We start from the raw sequence: 21,538 nt of genomic DNA on the forward strand, positions 1-21,538 counted from the left end.
CTTACATGAAACCCTTTAAGGCTGTCTGCTCACCTTCAAGGGCAGGTCCTCACTGTAGCTTTAGGACTCTCAGGGTTCACTGCATGTGGCAGGATCGGTGCACTCTGATTCTCCTAGTTTTTTCAATTTCTGAGTTTAACAATTCTTCTGACTTGGGGTACTCAGTGTATCCAGAAAAGAATATAGCATCATTATGGGTATAGGAAGAACCCCTAGTTTTCATTTGGCTTTTTTAAGAGATGTAGAACTTGGTCTCTTCATTATGACACATCTGGAACTCTTGTTCAAATCAGAGCAAATGTAGAATATGCATCAATGGCAGGACTTAATACAAAAGAAAACCAATTTGGGTATATATTCTCTGTAAACTGTTTCCTCTAGTTCCTTTATTTCCCCTCAGAAATCCTGAGCGATTACTCCCACCTTTATCGGAATGCTTTCCCCCGCTAAAGATCTAAGACTCACAACGAATACAGTTTCCCATGGTAAACATGGTGGCAGAGCAGGTGATTCAGAGCATATTATCTATGCTGACCCTGCTTCCTCCCGGCTTCTCCCAAGGATTCATGCATGGTTCCTTGGTTTGTGTGGGTCACTGGACTCACCATGTCTTCTTGTTTCACAAGTCTGAATGACTGCTTTTATTTTTTAAAGAAGAAAGAATATTTTATGCTGGTAAAGGTTTGCCTGAAAGACAGGGTTAAAAAATACATATCAGGGAGGATTTTATTATATTGCATTTAAATGTAAACTTATCATTCTTGCCAGAAAGAAGAATTCATTCTGATTTTCAACTTGAACAAATAACGTAAAGCCACTATTTAAACTACTGTTAGCTTTTTTATCTCAAAGTAGCTAAATGGCTTTGTTGCTCATGTGGGAATGGAAATTAGCTCTTGGCAGGGACTGCTTTAATTGAAATCAGTTTGAAGGCTGAGTTCCTATGCTGCTTGACAGATGACATCATTTCCTGTGCTTTTCCCAATCTTCACTGTTATTCTAAGATAGGATGAAGCTAAGTTTAACTTCAAATTTTAAAGCAACTATACACCTTTTCCTGACCTACTTAGACTATTATTCAAAGTTTTCACTAAATCATTTTTTTCTTTGTATACTACTTATAGATAGCTTTTTAGTTAAAACAGCATTTTGGCTGAGATGTTTTAATGGAATCATAAGAGCCTAAAATAACTGTTTTAATCAGTTTCCGAGGTTGTTTGATTTTAATGCTCCAACAAAGGAGTTATTTCTGCTTTTATACATGCGGAAACAAAGATAAAAATATTTTTAATAGCAACCTACTTAGTAGAGCTGTAAAAGTGCTTAGGACACAATGGACATCTTCTAAGTCTCAGTTGGGTCGTTGGATATAGCTTTTGACGTCAGTATCAGGCAGCATGAGTTAAGTAAATAAAAATTTAGCATAGTTTTATACAGCACTTACATATAAGCAAAGTGCTACTCTAGGGACTTATGGGGATATTGCATAATTAATTCTCATGAAACTTCCCACTCGTGAGAAGTTTTTAAACAAATGGGGTGGAGAGAAAGAATGAAAAATGGGCTGGATTATGTAATATATGCTTCAAAAGAGAACTATAAAGTTATTGGAAAGGAGAGAGGGCTCACATTTTGTTTGGGAGGTATCAGAAAAGATCAAGGGAAAAAAGCAATATTTGAAATGGGTCTTGGAGATAGGATTTCAGGTTTGGGGAAGAACTGTGTGCGTTTTGTGTTGGTTTTAGGAGTTAGGGGCAAGGAGACAGGAGGCAGGTTAGAGAGGGGGTTCTGCAGAGGGAAAAGGAAAGTGCTGGGTGTTTTGCATGGCACACAGTAGGCACTCAGAAATACTTGTTGAGTGAATGAATGACTGATAAGTAGATCAGGAGATGGAATCATAGGACATATTAGGAATGTGCTGAGGAGCCCTGAAAAACACCTGGGGCCATGCTGAGGAGGCTGTGAATGCTGAGAGATGGAGGTGGCTCTAGTTCAATAGAAACAGGCCTTTGATGGTGTTTCAGTTGTGGCATGTTCTTGTGGCATGTCCTTGAAAAGGCATTTAACTTTCAACTCGACTTCTTCATGCTGTGAAAGGGTATAGTAGATACGGCATTCTGCATTTTCCTTCCCTATTATCAGGCTGCGATTTGCGTAGCTCCTTATAAAAATTGTCCCTTTCTCCTGAAGTCAAGTAGCCACTTTTCAATACCGTGGCTGAGGATTCCTAATGAGGGGTAATGAACAGGGTGGCTGTGGGTGGAATCTTCTGTTTGTGCTGGAGAGATTTGGCTTCTGTGCTTCAGGAAGAGTGAGCATAAACAGCAGATTTCTGCTTTTGTGTAGAAAGAAGATATTCTCTTCTCCTTAGCTAAAAGTATTAAACATTTTTTCCCTGGAAATTTATTCCCACAACTTGGAGGACCAGACAGAATAAGCCAAGCCTCCAATGCCCAATCCTGGCCTCTATGTGTAGGCAGGCATCAACAAGGATTAATGAATAATTCAGTCAATCCTTGAACTAGGAAGTAGCCTAGAATTTTGGAAGTGCTGGTAGCATACTTAAATTACTGACCTAGAGAAAGCCTGAACACTGGAGAAATGAGAGCACGTGCCTGCGCTGTTGTTCTTGCTCACCATGAAGCCTGTGGCTGTCTGTTACTCCAGCCTCTTCAGGTGTCTCATTGTCTGGGGTCTAAGCCTGTCAGCCCATGGTCTTTCTACTCTGGGCCCTGAAATGTACACTCCTGTAGGTGAAAATGGGGATCTTACTTAGTTTGAGGTTAAAGTTTAAATAAGCAGCTCTTTCTCAGACAAATCCAGCTGTCCCTGTCATCAGGCAGTCTTGTTATTAAATGCCTTTCTAGGTATTTTCTATTTTCTCTGCTCTGCCTCTAAAATTTCTTTTAACAAAATTCTGTGGAATTTGCTACTCTTAACTATTCCCCTGCGCCACTTACCTGGGATGCTAAATCTTTTCATGGGAAAATTATTGCCGTCATAATCTTGTCTCACATGATTACTCAAGGCAATACTTTCTTGTTGGTATAAATTACAAAAATGATATTGATTTGTAAGTTCTGTTAAATTAAAAAAGTCATTTAGCACTATTAAAGTGAATGCCAAAGAAACAATTACAGTACATTGCATGGTAAATGATTTTATACAAACAACTAATACTATGTTTAGCATTCTCAATCAGCTCTCAACTACTGGGTAAAACTGGACGAATCCTGATAAACTATTTGATTTTCTCTTTAAATAACTACAAATCAATTCCTGTGAGCTGTTGCAATCTATGCATTAAGTTGCAAAACTGAATTTTTCTTCTTTTTTTTCAAGTACAACACTGCAGCATTCGCTGTTTGAATGGAGGTAGCTGCAGTGACGATCACTGTCTGTGCCAGAAAGGATACATAGGGACTCACTGCGGACAACGTAAGTACACCACAGTTATACATATTCTAGATGTTAACCTGTTTGTAGAGAAGGAGAATAAAGAAATAAGTGCTGATGTTCTTTGATTACCTGGGACACAGCATTTTTACAAGTGTCTAGTGACCTTTACAGATGAACAAATCACTTACTCAAAACACTTGCTACCAAATTTCCAATTGGAATGCTGGCAACAGGTGGTTTAATTCATTTTCCTCTTATTTACCTTTACTACCCTGCTTGCCTGATCTTGACTTCTAGTCACCACTAGAGGAGCAGAATTCTTGTTCATTCCAGGCAGATACCTTCCACTCTATTGCCAAACTTCAACAATTGGGTTTTCAGGAAGCATCTCAAATAAAATGTTTCAAAACTCAGCCCCATCATTTTCTCTAAACATGTCCTTTCTCTTGATTAATGGTATACACATCCCTCTCATTTCTCAATCTAGATTCTGCTACTGAAGTACTTATTATGTAGTGTTCAGTTTGATGGTTCATTTGTACACACCATTTATTGTGTCTACTTTCCACGAGTCCCTGTGCTTTGCAGAAGATGAACATTCTTTATAAAAAGCTTATTTTTTTTGTTACTTTAAGATGAACATATATACCCTACGGAAAATTTGTAAAAGTTTAAAACTATAAAAAAATAAAATTATTCATGATTTCATCATTCCAGATACTATCTTCTAGACTTGTAATGCATATTTGGTACTTGAGTTCTTACTGTATATATAGTTTTTCATACCAGTTTTTCACTTAATATTTTATTCAAAGTATACTCATGTTATTACACATTTTAAAATACATTTTAATGGTTGCCTAATACTTTATTACATGGACATTTTACTGTTTATTTAATACATTCTTAATGATGAGCATTATTCAGGGTGCTTCTAATTTTTGCTTTTGGTGCTTCTAATTCTTCCTTTTTTAAAATTAATAATGTTATTATAAATAAACAAAAATGTGTAGAATTCCCTAGTGACCATTTGTATTAGTTTGTTTTCATGCCACTGATAAAGACATACCCAAGACTGGGCAATTTACAAAAAGAAAGAGGTTTATTGGACTTAGAGTTCCACATGGCTGGGGAGCCTTCACAGTCATGGCGTAAGGCAAGGAGCAACAAGGCACGTCTTACATGGAGGGCAGCAGGCAAAAAGACCTTGTGTAGGACAACTCCCCCTTATAATAACCATCATCTTGTGAGACTTACGATCCTGAGACCAGCATGAGAAAGAGCCCCCATGATTCAGTTACTTCCAACTAAGTCCCCCCCACAACACATGAGAATTCAAGATGATATTCAGCTGGGGACATAGCCAAACCATATCACCATCCATACACTGCAGTAGGAGAAGAATATTGATTGATTTCTGTGTACCCCAGCATGGAGAAGGGAGAGGCAGGACAGGTTCGCCAGTGTGGGTGATTCTTGGGCTGAGTGTTAAGGGATGGGTAGGAGTTTACCTCTCAGGTGATGGGGAATGGGCCTTTTGGGCAGATGGTAGAGCATGAACATAGCACCAGCACAAGACACAGCATGGCATATGGGACATAGCAAGTGCTTTGGTATTGCTGGAGCTTAAGTGTATAAGGGAGTGATGGGAAAGGAAGTGAGGTCAGATAGGATGTCATGGGCCAGGTTTTGATGCCTTTATGCATACTATGTTTTCTTCCAAAGTAAGGCCAGGAAAGAGGAGTGAGACTGCAACAAAGAAAACACACTAACAACATCAACAACATACGTCTTTTGAGTTACTCTGTGCTTACTGTGTGCTAGGCACATTTTAAAACTCTGTGTGTGTTAACTCATTTAATATGAAAACAACCCTTTGTGTTAGAGGGCATGAATGTTACCCTGTAGCAGATGAGGGAACTGGACCACAGGGACTTCAGTAGTTCTTCTAAGGGAATATAGATGGTAATCGGTAGAGTTGGGGTTGGAACCCAAGCAGTCTGTCTCCATAGCCCATATGTTTACTGCTGTGAAATATCAACCTTAGTACTCTTCACTTACGAAGGTTTACAGGGAGAACGATCACAGTGTGGAAGTGCAACTGGAGGAGGACAAAGCAGGAGCAGAAAGACAAGTCCTAACCAAGGCTGTGGTTGTGAGAGGGCGAGATGGGGCTGGATTAGAGGCATTCCGGGAGAACCAGAGGGGCTGCTGGGCATCTCTCCAGTGCCCCTTGGTGCTTCCTGAGAGAGTTTAGCCAAACCCCAACACCCAAGTGCTTAATTAACCCTAGCAGAATTAAAAACTTCTCCTAAACTTCAGCTTCCTCATCTGTAAACTGGGAGGGTTGACTTAGGCAAACTCAAAATTTCTTTTCTGTTTAAAAGCTCTTCATTCTCCCTAACTATAAATCAAGAGACAAAGAAGACAATTAATTTACATAAACCTCTCTGATTATATGATGAGCAATGGACTCCTGCCATAATTTTTGGCTAAAAAGGGTTGTGTCAGGTCAGGTCCTTTTATGCCAAGAAAATAACAGGACAGAATTAGACATAAAAGATTTATTGGGAAAAAGTCCTGTGAAGAATAAAGGAAAGAGGAAGCTGAAGTAGGAGGGAATGGTCTTTAGACCATGATGCCTGCCTGACCCTGTGCAAGGAGGGAGGGAAGCAAGGACAATTGCATAGAAGGAACTTCAGTCTGTAGTGTAGCTCCAAAAAAAGCCTTGGCCAGGCTGATGGAGAACCCAGAGCAAAAAGTGCCCATCAGAGAGTTCCGTGATGGGTGGAAATGGCCAGGCTTTAGTATCCTAATGCTGTGTTCAGTCGTTGGCCATGAGCATGTCCTTGATATGAACACCACAGCAGATTTGAAGTTACAGCAGCTGGAAGCTGTCTGCCAGCTAAACTCCTTTCAGGCATTCTCTTGAGGGGTAGTATTAGTGGCTCAACTTCATAACTGCTATGGGGTAATGGATGGAAAAATGTATAGAAAATATATACATTTGAAGGAGGAAGGAATTTGAATGGAGGTATTGGGGGAGCCTCATGGAGCAGTGAGATTTCAGCTGAGCTTTGAAGAGTGCGTGGGACTGCCGTATTTGGCAGAGAAGAGCCTACCACTGATGATGAAGATGTCTAGAAAGAGGCCATGCATGTGCGAGTTACAGGAAATTGTACAAAGAGGAGTTGTTCAGCACATGAACTTTCAATTCCTATTTTAATGTCTCTTCTAGAAAGCAAAATAGCCTGCCCTCAAACATCTCTAGACCTCATTGCACCAATAGTTTCCATAGGTTCTTTTAAAACTCTCAACTGGACTTTCATTATGGTACCTAAATTACTGAAGATCATTATTAGTCTTTTGTTGTTTGAAGTTAATTGTGCAATTTAACATGCTACATTTCTGTAAGGGTGACATCAGAGGGGCTGATATTTCCGCGCATGGGAGCCCTGTTGAAATTAAACATAAATCGTAAGCCAAAGAGTGTTTGCTAACACACAGTTCCCAACCAGTGACATCTCTTAGAAACTACTGTTTTTGACGTAGAACTGAAAGCATTGCTCTGATGCTTCACAGAATAGACAGTCAGCATTAACACAGATACAAACTCGTCTATTCTGACTGAGGAACATCTGAGGATATGTAACTATAGAGTGACCGTTCAAAACAAACACCAGGGTGACTTTAGATATTTTATTGTTGTCCTTCCAGGGGACCGCAAGTGTTACTTCATTAGCATTTATTTTCGGGTAAAACTTCTCAGTTCTCTCCTTATTTTACAGCTGTTTGTGAAAGTGGCTGTCTCAATGGAGGAAGGTGTGTGGCCCCAAATCGATGTGCATGCACTTACGGCTTTACAGGACCCCAGTGTGAAAGAGGTAATGGTTTTTTAAAATCTTTTGCATAAAGACATGCTGATACCTAAAGCTGTTATTAATTTGCACAGACATTGGGTTTACATGGCTACTTCGTGAGTTTTGCTGAGCTTTGAGGGGATTTCTGAACTGCCATTGGGAAGGTCCCTAGGATGACAAGACAGTAGCTCTGAATCTATGCATGATATTCAGCAATGTTTGCCAGTGAAAGTTTACCTAAATTCCCATATTTGCTAATTTGGTGGTACTCAGTTATGAGCATATACATAATTACTAGTTGGCATCAGCATAAAAAGAAGAGAACTTTCTGTAAGGGTAAGGATTAAGCTCTCAATTATGCTATGAATTAAAGAAGTGGTCTCAACAAAACATATGTATGGAAAGGGAGAAGTTCTGTATGAAAAGCACACCTAAAGATCTGTTGGAACTGTTGGGGGCTGTAGAGGTGTACAAGCTCAGCATTCAGAACTCACCATACATATGTTGAGTGTCTGCTGAGAAACTGCTTTGTGTAGATGGTTTATTTAGTAGTCATTGCAGTCTACTAGAGTGTGTAAAATCATCCTTACTTTTGCATATGAGAAGACCAAGGCACAAAGAGGTCCAGGGATGTCCCCAAGGCCACATACATAATAAACCTTTAATTTGAATATGTGTTCTTCAAGTCTAATGCTTACTGCTGCTCTTAATTAAAAGAAGCATTCTACATGATTTGCCTACCTAAAAATGCAAATATGATATTGAGATCTATGTGGATATGTAATATTCTTAAGTTTTTTCCCCCGAACTTTGGTCTTATTAATCATCTTGTCTCTACATTTATAGCTTTTTTCTCATCATCCCTAGTTTTATAATGAAAGTTTAGAAGATTTATGTTACATAAAACTGTAACTGAAAATCTGCATGGACTTTTAAACTGCAATAATCTCTTTTAGTCAAAGTTGTATAGAAATCTAATTCTAGGATGGAAAGTAAAGATTCAGTAGCAGATGTTGAATGTGTCATTTAAAACATATACTGGAGGGAAACAAAGAGCAGAGAGTGGTTTGTGAGAAATTTTTCATTTTCTGTCTATAAGTTTATCTAAATTTAGTTATTTGCTAATAAGGCAATAATATTCATTTTAGCAAGAAACTCGGGGGTGATTATTTTGATTACTAGATAAATTATATTGTATCTCTATTGATAGGGCCACTGCATGGTATTGATGTGTGATGCATAATAAACCTTTATATTGCATGTTGATATCCTTTAGGAGTCCCTCCTTAAACTGCTTCTCTTTACAACTTGCACAGATTTTTTTTTTATTGGCTAATAATTCTTTATAATGGTCCAGAGTACTAAAAACTATTTCTACTAGGTAGTATCCTTCTGTGTCCTTGTTACTTAATCAATGAACTTGTAGGAGATTAAAATTGTTAACGTGTAGCTTGTGGAGTGGAATGTGGAAATAACTTCTCAGATGATAATGCTGGGCTTAATTTGTTTTAGAAAAATCACTAATAAGATGAAGTTACAGGGCATTTTGCCTGTAATATTTTTCCTATAACCATTTTAACAAAGTGGTTGAGGATTTGCTGCAAAGACTATTGATGCTCATAGTTCAGATATTGTTGATAATACAGTCTAAAATAAAGGGCAGGTTATTGAACCATTCCACAGTGATTTCTTCGAAGATTTGATCTTTGCCCAAGATTAAGAAATGTCCTGAATGGGTTAAATTACTAAGCTACTAATCAAAACTGGCATATTACTCAGAGGTTTCTCCAAGTTTTGGGGTGTCTTCAGCTGCTCCCATTCAGGAAAAAGGGCTATCCTGAAATCTGCACTAAGTTGTAAATATTTTCCCAGTGGTGATTTTCAAAATCAGATTCATCCCCAAGTGGCAGATTTTCAGGCATTTGTGGTAGTGGAGATTGGGGAGCAGAAGAGAGACTTAGTCATTACCCATTGCCTGTTTTACCCATGGGTACAGTCCCAGAACTTCGATGGGAGAAGGAAAACATGAGCGTCTTTCCCACACCACACAGGGAAAGGGAGTCTTTTTTATTTCAGATTTCTTTTTCCATTTTTGGAGTCTTCACTGTTTTCTGCTCTTATGAAAGTCATCTGCTTACCTCTTTAAAGAATTAGAGACAGTAGATCCTCTTACTTAAATATATGTTTGTGATTTCAAGAGTGATGAATAAAAACGTGGCACTGAGTCAGGACAGATCCATCCTGAAGTGTGGAAAAGTATTCAGTGTGATTTCTGATGGTGGGTTAGTATACTTATTGAGGTACTTATTACTGGATAAGTACCTCCATTGATTGTATTCTGTTTTAATTGGGATGTGATGTTTTATTTTTAAAAATCAACACCCAGGAGGCCTTTATTACTTTCCTTTCTCTCTTCATCTACATTTTTCCTTAGTACTCTCTCCACATCTCTTTTTATACCATTTACCACATTAAGTCAAAACAGCAAGTTTCTGATCTCCCTCACTAAAGCATAAATTTTCAGAAGCAACTACAGTTTCATCATCTTCTTAATTCCAGCCTTACTGCTTGATGCACAGTACATGGCCCATAGATGTTGAACTGGATTCATTTAATAGCATCAGAAAACCTGGAGATATAATGATTGGATATGAACACGTATCTCCTGGAAATAATTGCTGTTGGCCAACAACAATCCTGAATATCGGTTTCATTGGTTTCATGCTAAACAGAGCTGATCACAGTGTTAATACCTAATTGAATTTGGCCCCATCTTTCGGAAGAATGATCTTTCAGGGCCACACGACTGTCATTTTTCAGTCAACAGGGATGCGAAAAGAAAGTATGTTTTGATCAAAACTAAGTGGCAGTAAAAACACAAACAAAAACCTCTTGTCATGATGTAACGCACACGTAAGGGAACATTTAGAATGTCAGTTATAAGTACTTTTCAGGATAAAGATCTTTGTTCCTGGGAGATCTTGGAACTTTTATACATTAGTAACTACCTCAGAGACTCATTGTGAGTGTGAAATAGACCTTTGGGGGTCATTCTGGCAGGATTTGTATCACATTAAGCCAGCAAGTAATCGTAATCATCCTTGAACATAGTATTTTGGTTTGTGATGGAGAGGAGCAGCAGATCCATGCTTGAATTATGAATCATAACAGTCATGTAACAATGTAATAAGATTATAAAGCAAATTTGTCTTACTTGCAGCTTTTTCCCATTAAGATAAGTTTGTTTAAAAAAAAGTCTTTGCCAGCCAGCCTCATTCCCAATGGGCAGGTAGCAATGATATATTTTACCATTGCCATTACCATTGTTTCTCTACACCCAGAGGACAAAAAACAGAAAGCTGTGGCTTATTTGGCCTGCGATGTCTACTTTTTAAAAGCTGAATAGGAATATCCTTAAGTACATCTTCTAGTTTGTCATAGTCCCCACCACTGCCTATTGTCAGATCTTGCTCAAGTTTATTCATTTAGCTTACGTACTAGCCCTTGGGGGCATTCAAGTTTGCCCCCTCCTGCTGCTTTCTCTGTCAAAGATTGCATCTCTTTATTTTTTTTAACCCCAAGTTTTTAAAATTTTTCCTTCTCTCACATTTGTGGTTTTCTTGTTGCCTCCTACCCCCACCCTTTGCCTTCTCTCTGCTTGAGCCTTGAGCAACTGGTAGAGCTTAATCATTGTCTTAGCTCAGGGGTACTGTATGTTAGCATTTGTTATCAGATTATTGAAGTGAGGTCAGTGCCTGTTTTGGCAATGACAACACAAGCTAGTTGTACATTGCCATAGTTACTGCTAACTAAAAAACTGTGGAATCACTTTGTCTTGCCATCTTGCCTCAGAATGCACATTTAAAATCTTGTTAAATGCTCTTGTATTAAACACAGTGAATCATATGAGTGGATGAGACTTCTCAGGGTCATGACAAAAAGGAGAAGAATATTGAAGAGAGACCTGAACACGGGGGGTGGAGTGTGATGATGAGTAGGCTTAGGGAAGAAGAGAAACAAAGAGACACAAAACATAAAGAGCAGCAAGAGAACCAGGAGATCGCTAAGCCAAAAAAACAAAAAGGAGTTCAAGAAATAACTTGGCAATTGTTAGACTCATCGAAGGACTGAGAGTGAGAATCATAAAGAGGCCATCGGACCTAAGAACAGCTGACATGTACTGAGTACTGAGTACTTTCGGAGTGCCAGGCAGTGTGCTGAGCTTTTCACTTTGATGACTTGCAACAGCCTTATGAGAAAATTCCTATAGTAAGTCCCATTTTATAGTGGAATAAGCAGAGGCAAAGAGAGATCAAGTGCCTTGTCCAAGAAGGAACAGCTTAAAAGTGGTAAAATAAAGGCCTGAACCTAGACATTCTGGCTCCTAAGCCTGTGCACACAGCCACTGTGTAGTACTTGAACTTCACTGGAAGGGGCCACTCATAACACTGAAGACTTTTCTGAGGAATGGTAAGAAGAAACATAACTATGAATTTTAGAGTGGAGTTCATAAACAGCCAAAAGAAATCTTGCATATTCTTGGATATTTCTAATGTAGGGTTTTGGAATATTGTTCTATTTGATTGATTTCAGTGTACAAATCTGCCCTTGGAAAGAGAGAGATTCCTGTGTGTTTGCAGGACATATAAATGTACTCCAAAGGACTGAACCAAGACGCCTGGAAGTAGGCATATAGAATGAAGGTTGTCCTTTAGTGCAGTTATGGAAAACTGGACAGTTTTTTATATAATGTTTATTATATAATGTCCTTTAGTGCAGTTATGGAAAACTGGATAGTTTTATATATAATGTTTATCATATAATGTCACAACTGCTCAAAATGTATTTGGAACCCTTTTTTGGAGTTGCCTTTACAGAATCAGCAACATATGCAAATCAGTATGTGATTTTTTTCCCCCTCTTTTGAGGAGGCATTTGAGTTTTTAGAAATAGCCTACAATAATTTACCGTTAATTCTAGTGACTACAGTGGATAATCACACAGTTTAGCTGTTTGAGATCAAAAGCAGACTTAGATTTAAAAACAGCAAAAATAATTTTCTCATGTGGTTCATAAAGCACATGGAATTGGTTTAATGTTTTAATGTCAGACTTTATGTGAGCCAGAGGATGAAGCCTTTTGGAAGCATAAATAGCAAGAAGTTTTCTCTCATTACTCCATTTGAAGCTCTTCATCATGTATCCTCAGAATATGAGCATGCACATGGATTCTTCCAAATCCTGATGCATTTGTTCTGTGTTAAATTCCTACCCAAATCTAAACTGTGAAAACAATACTTGGATTTCTGCCAACTTATAAAAGTCTGTTGGCTGTTATGCTGGCTATCAGTAGATAAAGCATGGGGAAAGCATTGTCGAACTGATAGCTTTAAGGAAAAGAAACAATCGGGGCCAAAGTAGAGTAGAATAAAAATAAGAGGATGGAAATAATCCTTAGTTCATTAGATAAGCAGAACAGTTGAAAGCGAACAGCTCTTCGTGCATGTACTTGTAATTAGGAATTACCGTCCTAATGAAGCTGGAAAAGGTTTTTGTGTTTGTTTCTTTGGACAATAATGAAACAGAATAGAACAAACTACAGGTAGGTTGATTGTAATTCCACCTTATTCTTATATGTGCAGTTGACATTTGAGAAACTTATCCTCACCCCTTGTTTCTCGGATGATATAAAAATGATTTTGCGCAGATATTTTCCTAATTATTTTATTGAGTAACTTTCAAAAATATTGCATTAAGCAATTGATAAACACATATAATATAAATCCAAAAAGGCAGCATCTATATTGTATCTAATGAATGGAAAGGACTAACATGTAATTATCCAGATGTATAATAATCGGATAGTCCGTTTTGGAAACATCTGCTTCAAAAAAGTAAAATCATTACCTTATCTCAAGACCTGTTTAGAGAGCTTTATGGAGTCAGGAGCTGATTTTCCTCTGCTTTTTTTCTGCTGGTGTTTTTCAGGAAGGTATTGATAAAAAGTAGATTCATTATTTTTTTCTATGTGGAAGTAAGTTTTACAGAGCTGCATTTCTGACACCAATTTTACATAATTTTAAATTGCAGATGGCTATCACTGAAGTTCCCAGGGTAATTAACTCTCATTCTCCATGCGCCTTTGGAAGGCAGAGCTCTGTGAACTATGTATATTTTCTTCTTTCCAAAAGAAAAAAAAAAAAAACCCATAAACTGTCATTACTAAACTATACTGAAGGCCTGTATGAACCTCGTTTTTGTTATTTAGTTTCAATGGAAAGTAACAGTATGTAGATAGCGAGGCAAAAAAGCCCTAAATGTTACTGTGCATCTAAAGTGGTATTGCAACATTTGTGGCAGCTGGTGGATCATTGAATAAACTGGATTTTCCTAGAATAGTTCCAGGAACTGCATCTGTTGACACAGACATTCGTTTTGTGGCTGGGTAACTGTAGCACTGAGGGCACACATGCTCCGTTGCCTTGCAGGCTGTACTTGCCTGGTGTGAACAAGCAGGATGGGTGGGATGCAACCAGAAAGCAGCTTGATTTTCATCTCCCACCCATTGTCCCTCTCGGCCCACTTGCTAGGCTACTACTTCTCTTGCTGGGAGATGAAATCATCTGATCCGTTTTATACTTTCTCCCCTGTAGGTCCCTTCATGGGGGCAGAGGCATCTGTGTTCTGACTGTTGCTTACATTTTCTTCCTTAGTCCCCGGGCACCCAGGGGTACCTCCAGCCTCTTGAGTTCTCTTTGCTGCTCCAAGCAGCCATCTGGGAAAGGACCTAGGCTCAGTCCACGTCAGCTCTCTTTTTGGTCGCCCATAGCTTGATGGCAGAAAACATTCATGTATTTTTTCTACCATAATAAATTGCTGGAGTGCAGACTACTGACACATTAGTAAATGCTCATTGGAAGCATTGTCCAAGCATCTGGACAGCCAGTTTCAGGGCATCTGACAGTCCCAAGTCCACAGTGTCCTCCATACTTCTGGGATACATATCATGTAATCTGAGCAGTCTCCCTGAAGCCTCTCTCATGACTTGGCATCATAATGTGGCCCTCCACCCTTTCCTAGGAAGAGCTAGTAACCACCTAGCCCTCTCCTGAGTAACCCGCTTCCCGTCACTTACTACTTTGGACATTTGAATACTCTGAATATGCATAAAGGTTCAAGAGGTCATCATCACCTACTTTGCAAATTATGCATCAGAGTATCACAGTTGACTTGGAATGTGGCATCTGTTCTCTTGGTGTTTCAATTGAAATCTTGATTCTAACATTCTCTTGTGTTCTCAAAGCTAATCATGTAATACAACTGCTAAATTTAGTATCATGATTTCATCTTCAAAAACAGTTTTTTTTAACTTTATTTTTTAGCTCTCATGAGCTTATTAAAAAGGTGAAACTAATTTTTATAAGTTGGTAGCCACATTTAGTATTTGAACCACTTTTTGGTCTTGGATTTTCAAACAATAGAACAGCCCTGGCCAATAGAAATATAATGTGAGTCACATATAATTTTAACTTTTCTTGTAGCCACATGAAAAGTAAAAGGAAACAGGTGAAATTAATTTTAATTATATATTTTATTTAACCCAATATATTCAAAACTTTTATATCAATAGATACTCAGTATTAGAAATGATCTATGAGATATATTCTCTTTTTCATTCTAAGTCTTTGAAATCTAATGCAGATATAGATGAAACCATGGTACTCAGCACATCTCAGTTTGGCCAGCTAATATCCACATATGGCTACCATCTTGGACAGTAGAAATCTAGAACTTTGCTTCCAGGAATATACACCCAAATTTTACCAAAGGTGTCTGCTAGATTTCCAATTTTCCTTCTTCTCTTTCCTTCTGCTGCTTCTCCAACTCTTCAGAAAGTAGCATCTTAGAAAATCAAAAAGAGGAGGCATTGAGACTTGAAAAGTAAACCATTAAAAAAAAGAAAGAACTAAGGGCCTCAGAGCTGAGCCTAATTTCTCAAGTTCTCTGTCTTGGTAGACTTTTGATCAAATATATGTGATAAGCTCAATCTCTTGCAGTCATGTCAATGAGATATAACAACTACAGCATATATTTAATAAAGCTTTGACAGTAAGCAAGGCATGATGATAGAATCATGAGAGGAATGTATAGCTCTTGTCATGAGGGCCTTAAATTAATTTTTCGAAAAACAGACACGCATACTATATTGGAAAGTTAAATAACCAAGTAGGGCCAGAATTTAGCTAGGCAGAGGAGATAAGGGGAAAGTATGATGGGTAAAGGGAGGAGATAGTACACAGATTTAGAGGCTCAAATTGACCTGGGAAAAGGGAGGATCCTGCGATGTCAGCTTTCATGGTACTGGAGCCCTTCTATGGGAGAAGCAGCAAAGGCACAACGTCAACTCACATAACTCCAAAGAAGGGAAGATCTGTTGCAAGTCTCTCTGTGATGCCCTTCCATTCTATTGGACTGTGCTTCTGCACAGTTTCTGTCTGAAGCAGGATATTGGGATTAAAAAAACATCTCCCTTTGTAAGTATAAATTAGTGGGAAGACTGGTCTAATTTCTGAAACTGTTTTCACTTAATCTTATAGATGGCATTCAGGAGACCCTTACCAATTTTATATGCCCAACTGAGAGTACTTCAGAACACTTACTGTTTATGTTTCCTGGAGTTATGGTCTCTAGAGAGTCTGTGTTGGTTTTGGTTTGTGAACATATATTGAACAAATACATGAGGCTTCATAGTCGCTACGATGTGCCAAAGTACTTTTTGTAGAACATCAATCCTATGAGAGGTTCCATGAAATGAAGTTGCCATGGTCCGTATCATTTTTGGAAACTCCATCCCATGTTTTCTTCTTGAGGAGGCATCGGGCATGTTAGCTCTTGGGAGTCCTACAGGAAGGAAGCTGTTTTTACTTAGTTTAACTCGGCATCTCCAAGCCTATGAATTTTAGAATTTCTCATTTCCCATTTCTTTTCCCTTAATACCTTTAATGTCTTTATCTTGAAGATCTGATTCTTATTATTTTGACAGTCATTTTGAAATTCATTTGACATCTGCATGACAATATTTTCACATTCTAGATCAGTGTTTTGAATCCATATATGTCCTCATTTTAAAGATGAATATTTGTCTCAATGTCTAGATGTTTTTGGAGGAAGATTTTCAGTATTTAATCATTCACTTTTTGGGTTCCTAAGAGGATTCATTTGACCATAAATTTAAGCACAACATGAGACACCCATTCTTTGGGTTTTGGTTCTCAAATACTTTAAAGAATCACCTAGGAAAGCTGGACTATCCCATTAAATAATGATAACTTCGTAGTTTTTAATGGCTTGATGTGGTCAGTATGTATGCCATCCTGGTTCTTAGCCACTGGGGGTACTACTTCTAAAACTAGGAGTATCAGATATTTTTAGAGTAAACGCTCCTTTTTCTAGACTGGTTAGATCCTTTTCTTTCAAGGACAAGTTTAAGTCTCATTCTCTCACCAATCATTTCCTGACCTTAGGAAGCCAGCCCCCAAATCCCCACCCCAACTAGCCCCTTCTTCCATGCAACTTTGCTGACATGACCTCATGGACTTCACCCACATTTCACTTGCTCAGAGAATCTATTAAATTTTTGGTTTTTGCCATTCACTTTAAGGATTACATCAGACATTTTAGCATTTTTATTCCTCCAATGAATTCTTGTTTTACTTGCATTTTATTACATTTTAAACTGATTAAGTGACCCAGTGCTTGTCTTTGGGGAAACAGACTCATGATTTTGTAATATTTACTAAGAGGTAAGGAATGAGCATATTTACCTTGTCAAGAAACTTCTTTTCCCATGTATATTTATTGATTTTTGTGTTGAAATACTTCTATTGCATAAAACCATCTAGAATTCTGTTTCATGACTTCAGGAAACCTTATCAGCAAGTTGTAATATTTAAATTTCCCTAACATTTTATTTACTAAATGAAATGTAAAGCATCTATTAATTTTAAAATACAAAATAATTATATAGGTATTCTTTCAGTATTTTCTTTAAAAAGTAAATTTGGTTTACTAGCCCCATGATCTGGGAATTATACAATTTGGTAATCTGCTCTGGGGACTGCTAAAATAGAGGTTTATATATAGTCTCTCACTCAGACTGTGGAACTCCCCATAGGCCAAAGACTAAAAATTAGATTTGATACTCCTTCCTATGTCACTGCCAAGCTTAGAGCTGTGAAGAGAATATTTATTAATTTGTCTATTTACGTAATTTAACTGTGGGCTCTTGAAGTCGATAAGAGGGAGTGTTCAAATGTTAAATACATCTGTTTAATCCAACATGTTAAGAAAAGATATTCTGGACCATAATATTTATAAATCTATGTGTATGTTATATTGAAATAGGAGTGTGGATATTTATAACTGAAATGTGAAGGAAGTGAATGCATGAAAAAAGTGTTCTTCAACTTTCCTATCATATTCCGTCAATGATAATCTTCTGTCTCTGAACTTTTTCAGAAGAGCTTTATAGTAAACAACAGATTGGGATATTTGTTTTCTCAGGAAATAAAGAATGTTCTAATGTTTCAGTTTATAAGCTGAGCCCATTTCTATCTCTGTCCTTAGAGAGCCCTTATCCTCTTGCCTGCCGTCTCCTGTTAACCTTTACCGTTGTGGGCACCGGACCAGGCTGAAAGAGAAGCCTTGCATGGAGGCAACTTTTATCCAAAGTGAAAAGATGTTTTTATGAACATACATTAGCTCTTCAGGAACCATTTGTTTCCCAAAGTCCCAATGGAAAGGAGCATATTCTGTTAGGGATTCCAATGATATGTTCTTTAAACTAAGACTCGTGAATATTAAAAGGCCAAAGTGAAGCCAGAAGTAAATTTTGACTCATTCTTTATATAATCATTTGAAACCCTCACTTGAAAACCGGAGAATATTTTGGAACCTTCTTATTCTACTATGGGGAAGATAAAAGCAGAGGCATCCACAGTATCTTAATGATATAACACTGGCTTTGGAAAGTAGTATGTAATAGAATTCGAATTGTTCTTGGAGGAAAACAACCCTAAAACACCACTGAAAATTCTTTATTTATTTATTTTTTTCAGACAGCACAATTTGGAGTGGGATTGGGCTATTTCTTTTCAGGCCTTATTTAGGCCTCATTTCTTTCTACAGAGTTCTCCACATTGCCAAGCAGAACAAGCTATCACAAAACTAAACAAAAGGCAGCGCCTAGAAGGCATCCCATCCCTTGACGGAGCCAACTGGGAGTTTACCCAGGACTTTCCTGTTCCCATGACTCCTGGGGTTGTTATTCTGTACTTTTTATGAATGAGAAAAAATGATAGTGAAATTATTTTCAGAACTAAATCATGTCTCAAAGGAGTCTTCATTCCAACTTGTCAATATATGACAATCATTTTAATGTTTTCCTTTAACATGTCTAATTAGGAGGAGTTGTGTTTTTCTAATTGCCTAGCTGTTTCTAGAAAACTGATCATGATCTCACGCTCTTGAGGATAAATCCTGCTACTTGTTAGATTGGTGGCCTTGAGCAAGTTACTGCATGTCTCTCAGCTGCAGTTCCCTGAACTATACAGTGAGGGTAACAATAGTATTTATCTAGGAAGATTGTTGGGAAGATTGAGATAATCCACAAAGTACTTAGTACAGGACCTGGCACATAATACATGTATAAGAAATGTTAGTTATTTAAAATTCACATAAAAGTGAGAGTAATCTTGGTTGACAAGTATCATTTCATTAACAGTATTATGAAATTTTCATATATCACTGAAATTAGACCTAAACCCAGAGGCCTCATTGTGACCATTTTTTCCACTTAGAAGTTTTGTTATTTTACTTGAATAGCATATTTTTTAGATCCCCTATTCAGATGAAGCCCAACATTCTTAAGATGGATCTAATATCAACCATGCGCTTTTCTTTAGTACACATTCAACTGTTGCAATTGTAACTAAGGCTAAAACTATAATAATGCAAATAGTAATAAGGAACGGAGAAAATGAAGGGGTAAGTGAAAACTATTTCCATAAAAAGTCATGGTGACTGTGGCTGTGAATCATTTGTTCTCCCATTGACTAACCAAAAGTTACTGAAAGATTTGCTTACTTTTACTGACATATGTACAGGCACAGAAGGGAAAATGATCTGTCTCTTCAGAAAAGGCCAATAATGAAATATAAGAGGCACTTAGCTATTTTAGAAATGTGGCACTCTAAAATCAGTGATAGGTAACAGACACTTATCCATCAGTAAAATAAACTGAACACCTCTGTAAAGTACATATTCAGTTTCCAGGTGGCATTAAGACCTTAAGTCTACAAATATGGCCGGTCAGATTGGATAGGAGTGAGGATGCTTCTACTCACAGAACCACATACAATTCTTCTTTTGTTGCAAAGGACTAAAAATGTTAGTCCCAGAGGACTAAATTTAGAAAAACCAAAACATTTGGGTATTTTAAACGCACAGATTTCAAGCCGTCCTCATTAGTGCTCAGTTTTGTTAAATTTATCTGTAAAAAGGTATGATGGTAAGCTGAAAAGAAATTGTTGTGAGACAAAGAGAGGAGGTGTGAGTTTATCTATCATGCATGAGTATTTCTCAGGCACTATGCTAATGACTGGAGATACGTAATAATGAATGAAATACATGCATCCCACCTTCTGGAGTCACATTCTAGTGGGGAGACCGAAGCAGTGGTCAGAAACATATGTGTAGCAAGCATGGCGGCACATTGAGAGGTATGCAGTGATGCCGTGATTCCCACGCTGGGGAACAAGAGCTCTATGTTTTTCTGTAGGACGTTAGAAGTCTGATGGCTCAGGCTGACCATGAGACTGTTCACAAAGGAGCCTCTGGAATACTGACTTCGTTAAGGTGGGAGAGCTCTTCTTACAGGTTTCCAATGCCCTTCAAAGTCAGAGGGATCTTGAGTCTTTTGCTGCTTATATTGCTTTTCCTCTAATCCTTGTGCTCACACAGGGACTCTGATCCCTAGCTTTCCCCCAGAAACATTAATGAAATGGAACTCAAGTGTCCAAAAAAATGCAAGTACACCACAAAAATGGTTTGCTTAGACGTCAAGCATTTTGAGATAATGCATACTTTTGAGTGGATGCCTGCAGTCTTGTCTCTGGGGAACGCCTTTGGATGTCATGCAATCCTGGCTTCAATAAATCATTTGCTATTTGGACAAGTCGTGGCCACTATGTCAGTCACTAGATACATTTGTAATGGTTTACGTGAACAATAACAACAGCCACCTAGCAACACACTGTTTGGTCATGTCGTTTTTCTAATACCACATGTGGTTTTGTGGGCTTTAGAAGAATAAATTCTCATTGCATCTAATAGATCTTGAAAATTAAACAGCAAATATTGTCGGAGGCCTATTGTGCACAATAGGTGAAATCGTACTGCGTGGTGTAAGAATCAAACATGGGTCTCTGCTAGTTTATTAGTACTTTTCTACTCCACATAGGAGAGACTTATTTCTGTTGTGTTCAACATATTACCTGTAATGTCTGACACCCAGTAGGTTGGCAAGTATTTGTTGACTGGAAAAATGAACAAATGAGGAGTTTTAGGTATGGTTTACTTACTGAATTTCCTGTAATACAAAAAAGAAGCGACTGATCTATCATCTGTACTTTTAGCCAATAGTTTTTCCCTCAGCCTTTTAAAACCATGGCACAACACTGTCAGGCAGAGCAAGTGAATTCTGTGAAGTGTTAATATCTCAGAGATGCCAAATTTTGTGTTCCCTTCCATTTATGCAACACTTATGAACATATACCACCTTGGGACAACACTTCATGTTTTATAGTGAAGAGTGAGATTGAAGGGAACCTCTGTGATTCCTCTAAGGCAGGTGCCTAGGAATGAGACCTGTGTCTTCTCAGTCAGCCCAGACTATGGGGCATCTATATTCTCCAAAATGTATTGGCTTGCTTTTAGAGCTCACTGTGGTCCCTAACATTACTTTTTGCTGTTATTAACTATCTTTTAATTTTAGCTCTATCTTTGTTCTTTCCACTCATTTTATATACCCTTTTGATTTTCAGACTGCTGACACTTTGCTATTTCTGTTCTCTGTGTCTCTTAGTCACTATATCAGTTTTAAAAATTCTACATTTGAGGGAACTAGGCAATATTTAGAATTAATTTTGTCAAGGAGAACTTGTCTTTCATTGTAAATGGACATTATGCGGTGAAAATGCTTAGCTTAGCTGAAATTGAGCT

General features: G+C 37.9%; 1 protein-coding gene across 4 annotated transcripts in view; it reads left to right on the forward strand.

Moving 5' to 3' along the window:
* Window positions 1–21,538, forward strand: part of FBN1 (fibrillin 1) — a 237,267-nt gene that overhangs the window by 46,297 nt on the left and 169,432 nt on the right. For all 4 annotated transcript variants that reach the window (XR_004274880.1, XM_032297522.1, XM_032297523.1 and 1 more), the window contains exons 5-6: window positions 3,343–3,438; window positions 7,188–7,283. Coding sequence is in view for 3 of the 4 variants with exons in the window: in XM_032297522.1 (XP_032153413.1) it covers window positions 3,343–3,438; window positions 7,188–7,283 (192 nt within the window). In the remaining variant the exon portion in view is untranslated. The remainder of the gene's footprint in view (window positions 1–3,342; window positions 3,439–7,187; window positions 7,284–21,538) is intronic.

Source organism: Sapajus apella, unplaced genomic scaffold (genome assembly GCF_009761245.1).
Source record: "Sapajus apella isolate SASKATOON/1434 unplaced genomic scaffold, GSC_monkey_1.0 scaffold37, whole genome shotgun sequence".
NCBI classification, from domain to species: domain Eukaryota; kingdom Metazoa; phylum Chordata; class Mammalia; order Primates; family Cebidae; genus Sapajus; species Sapajus apella.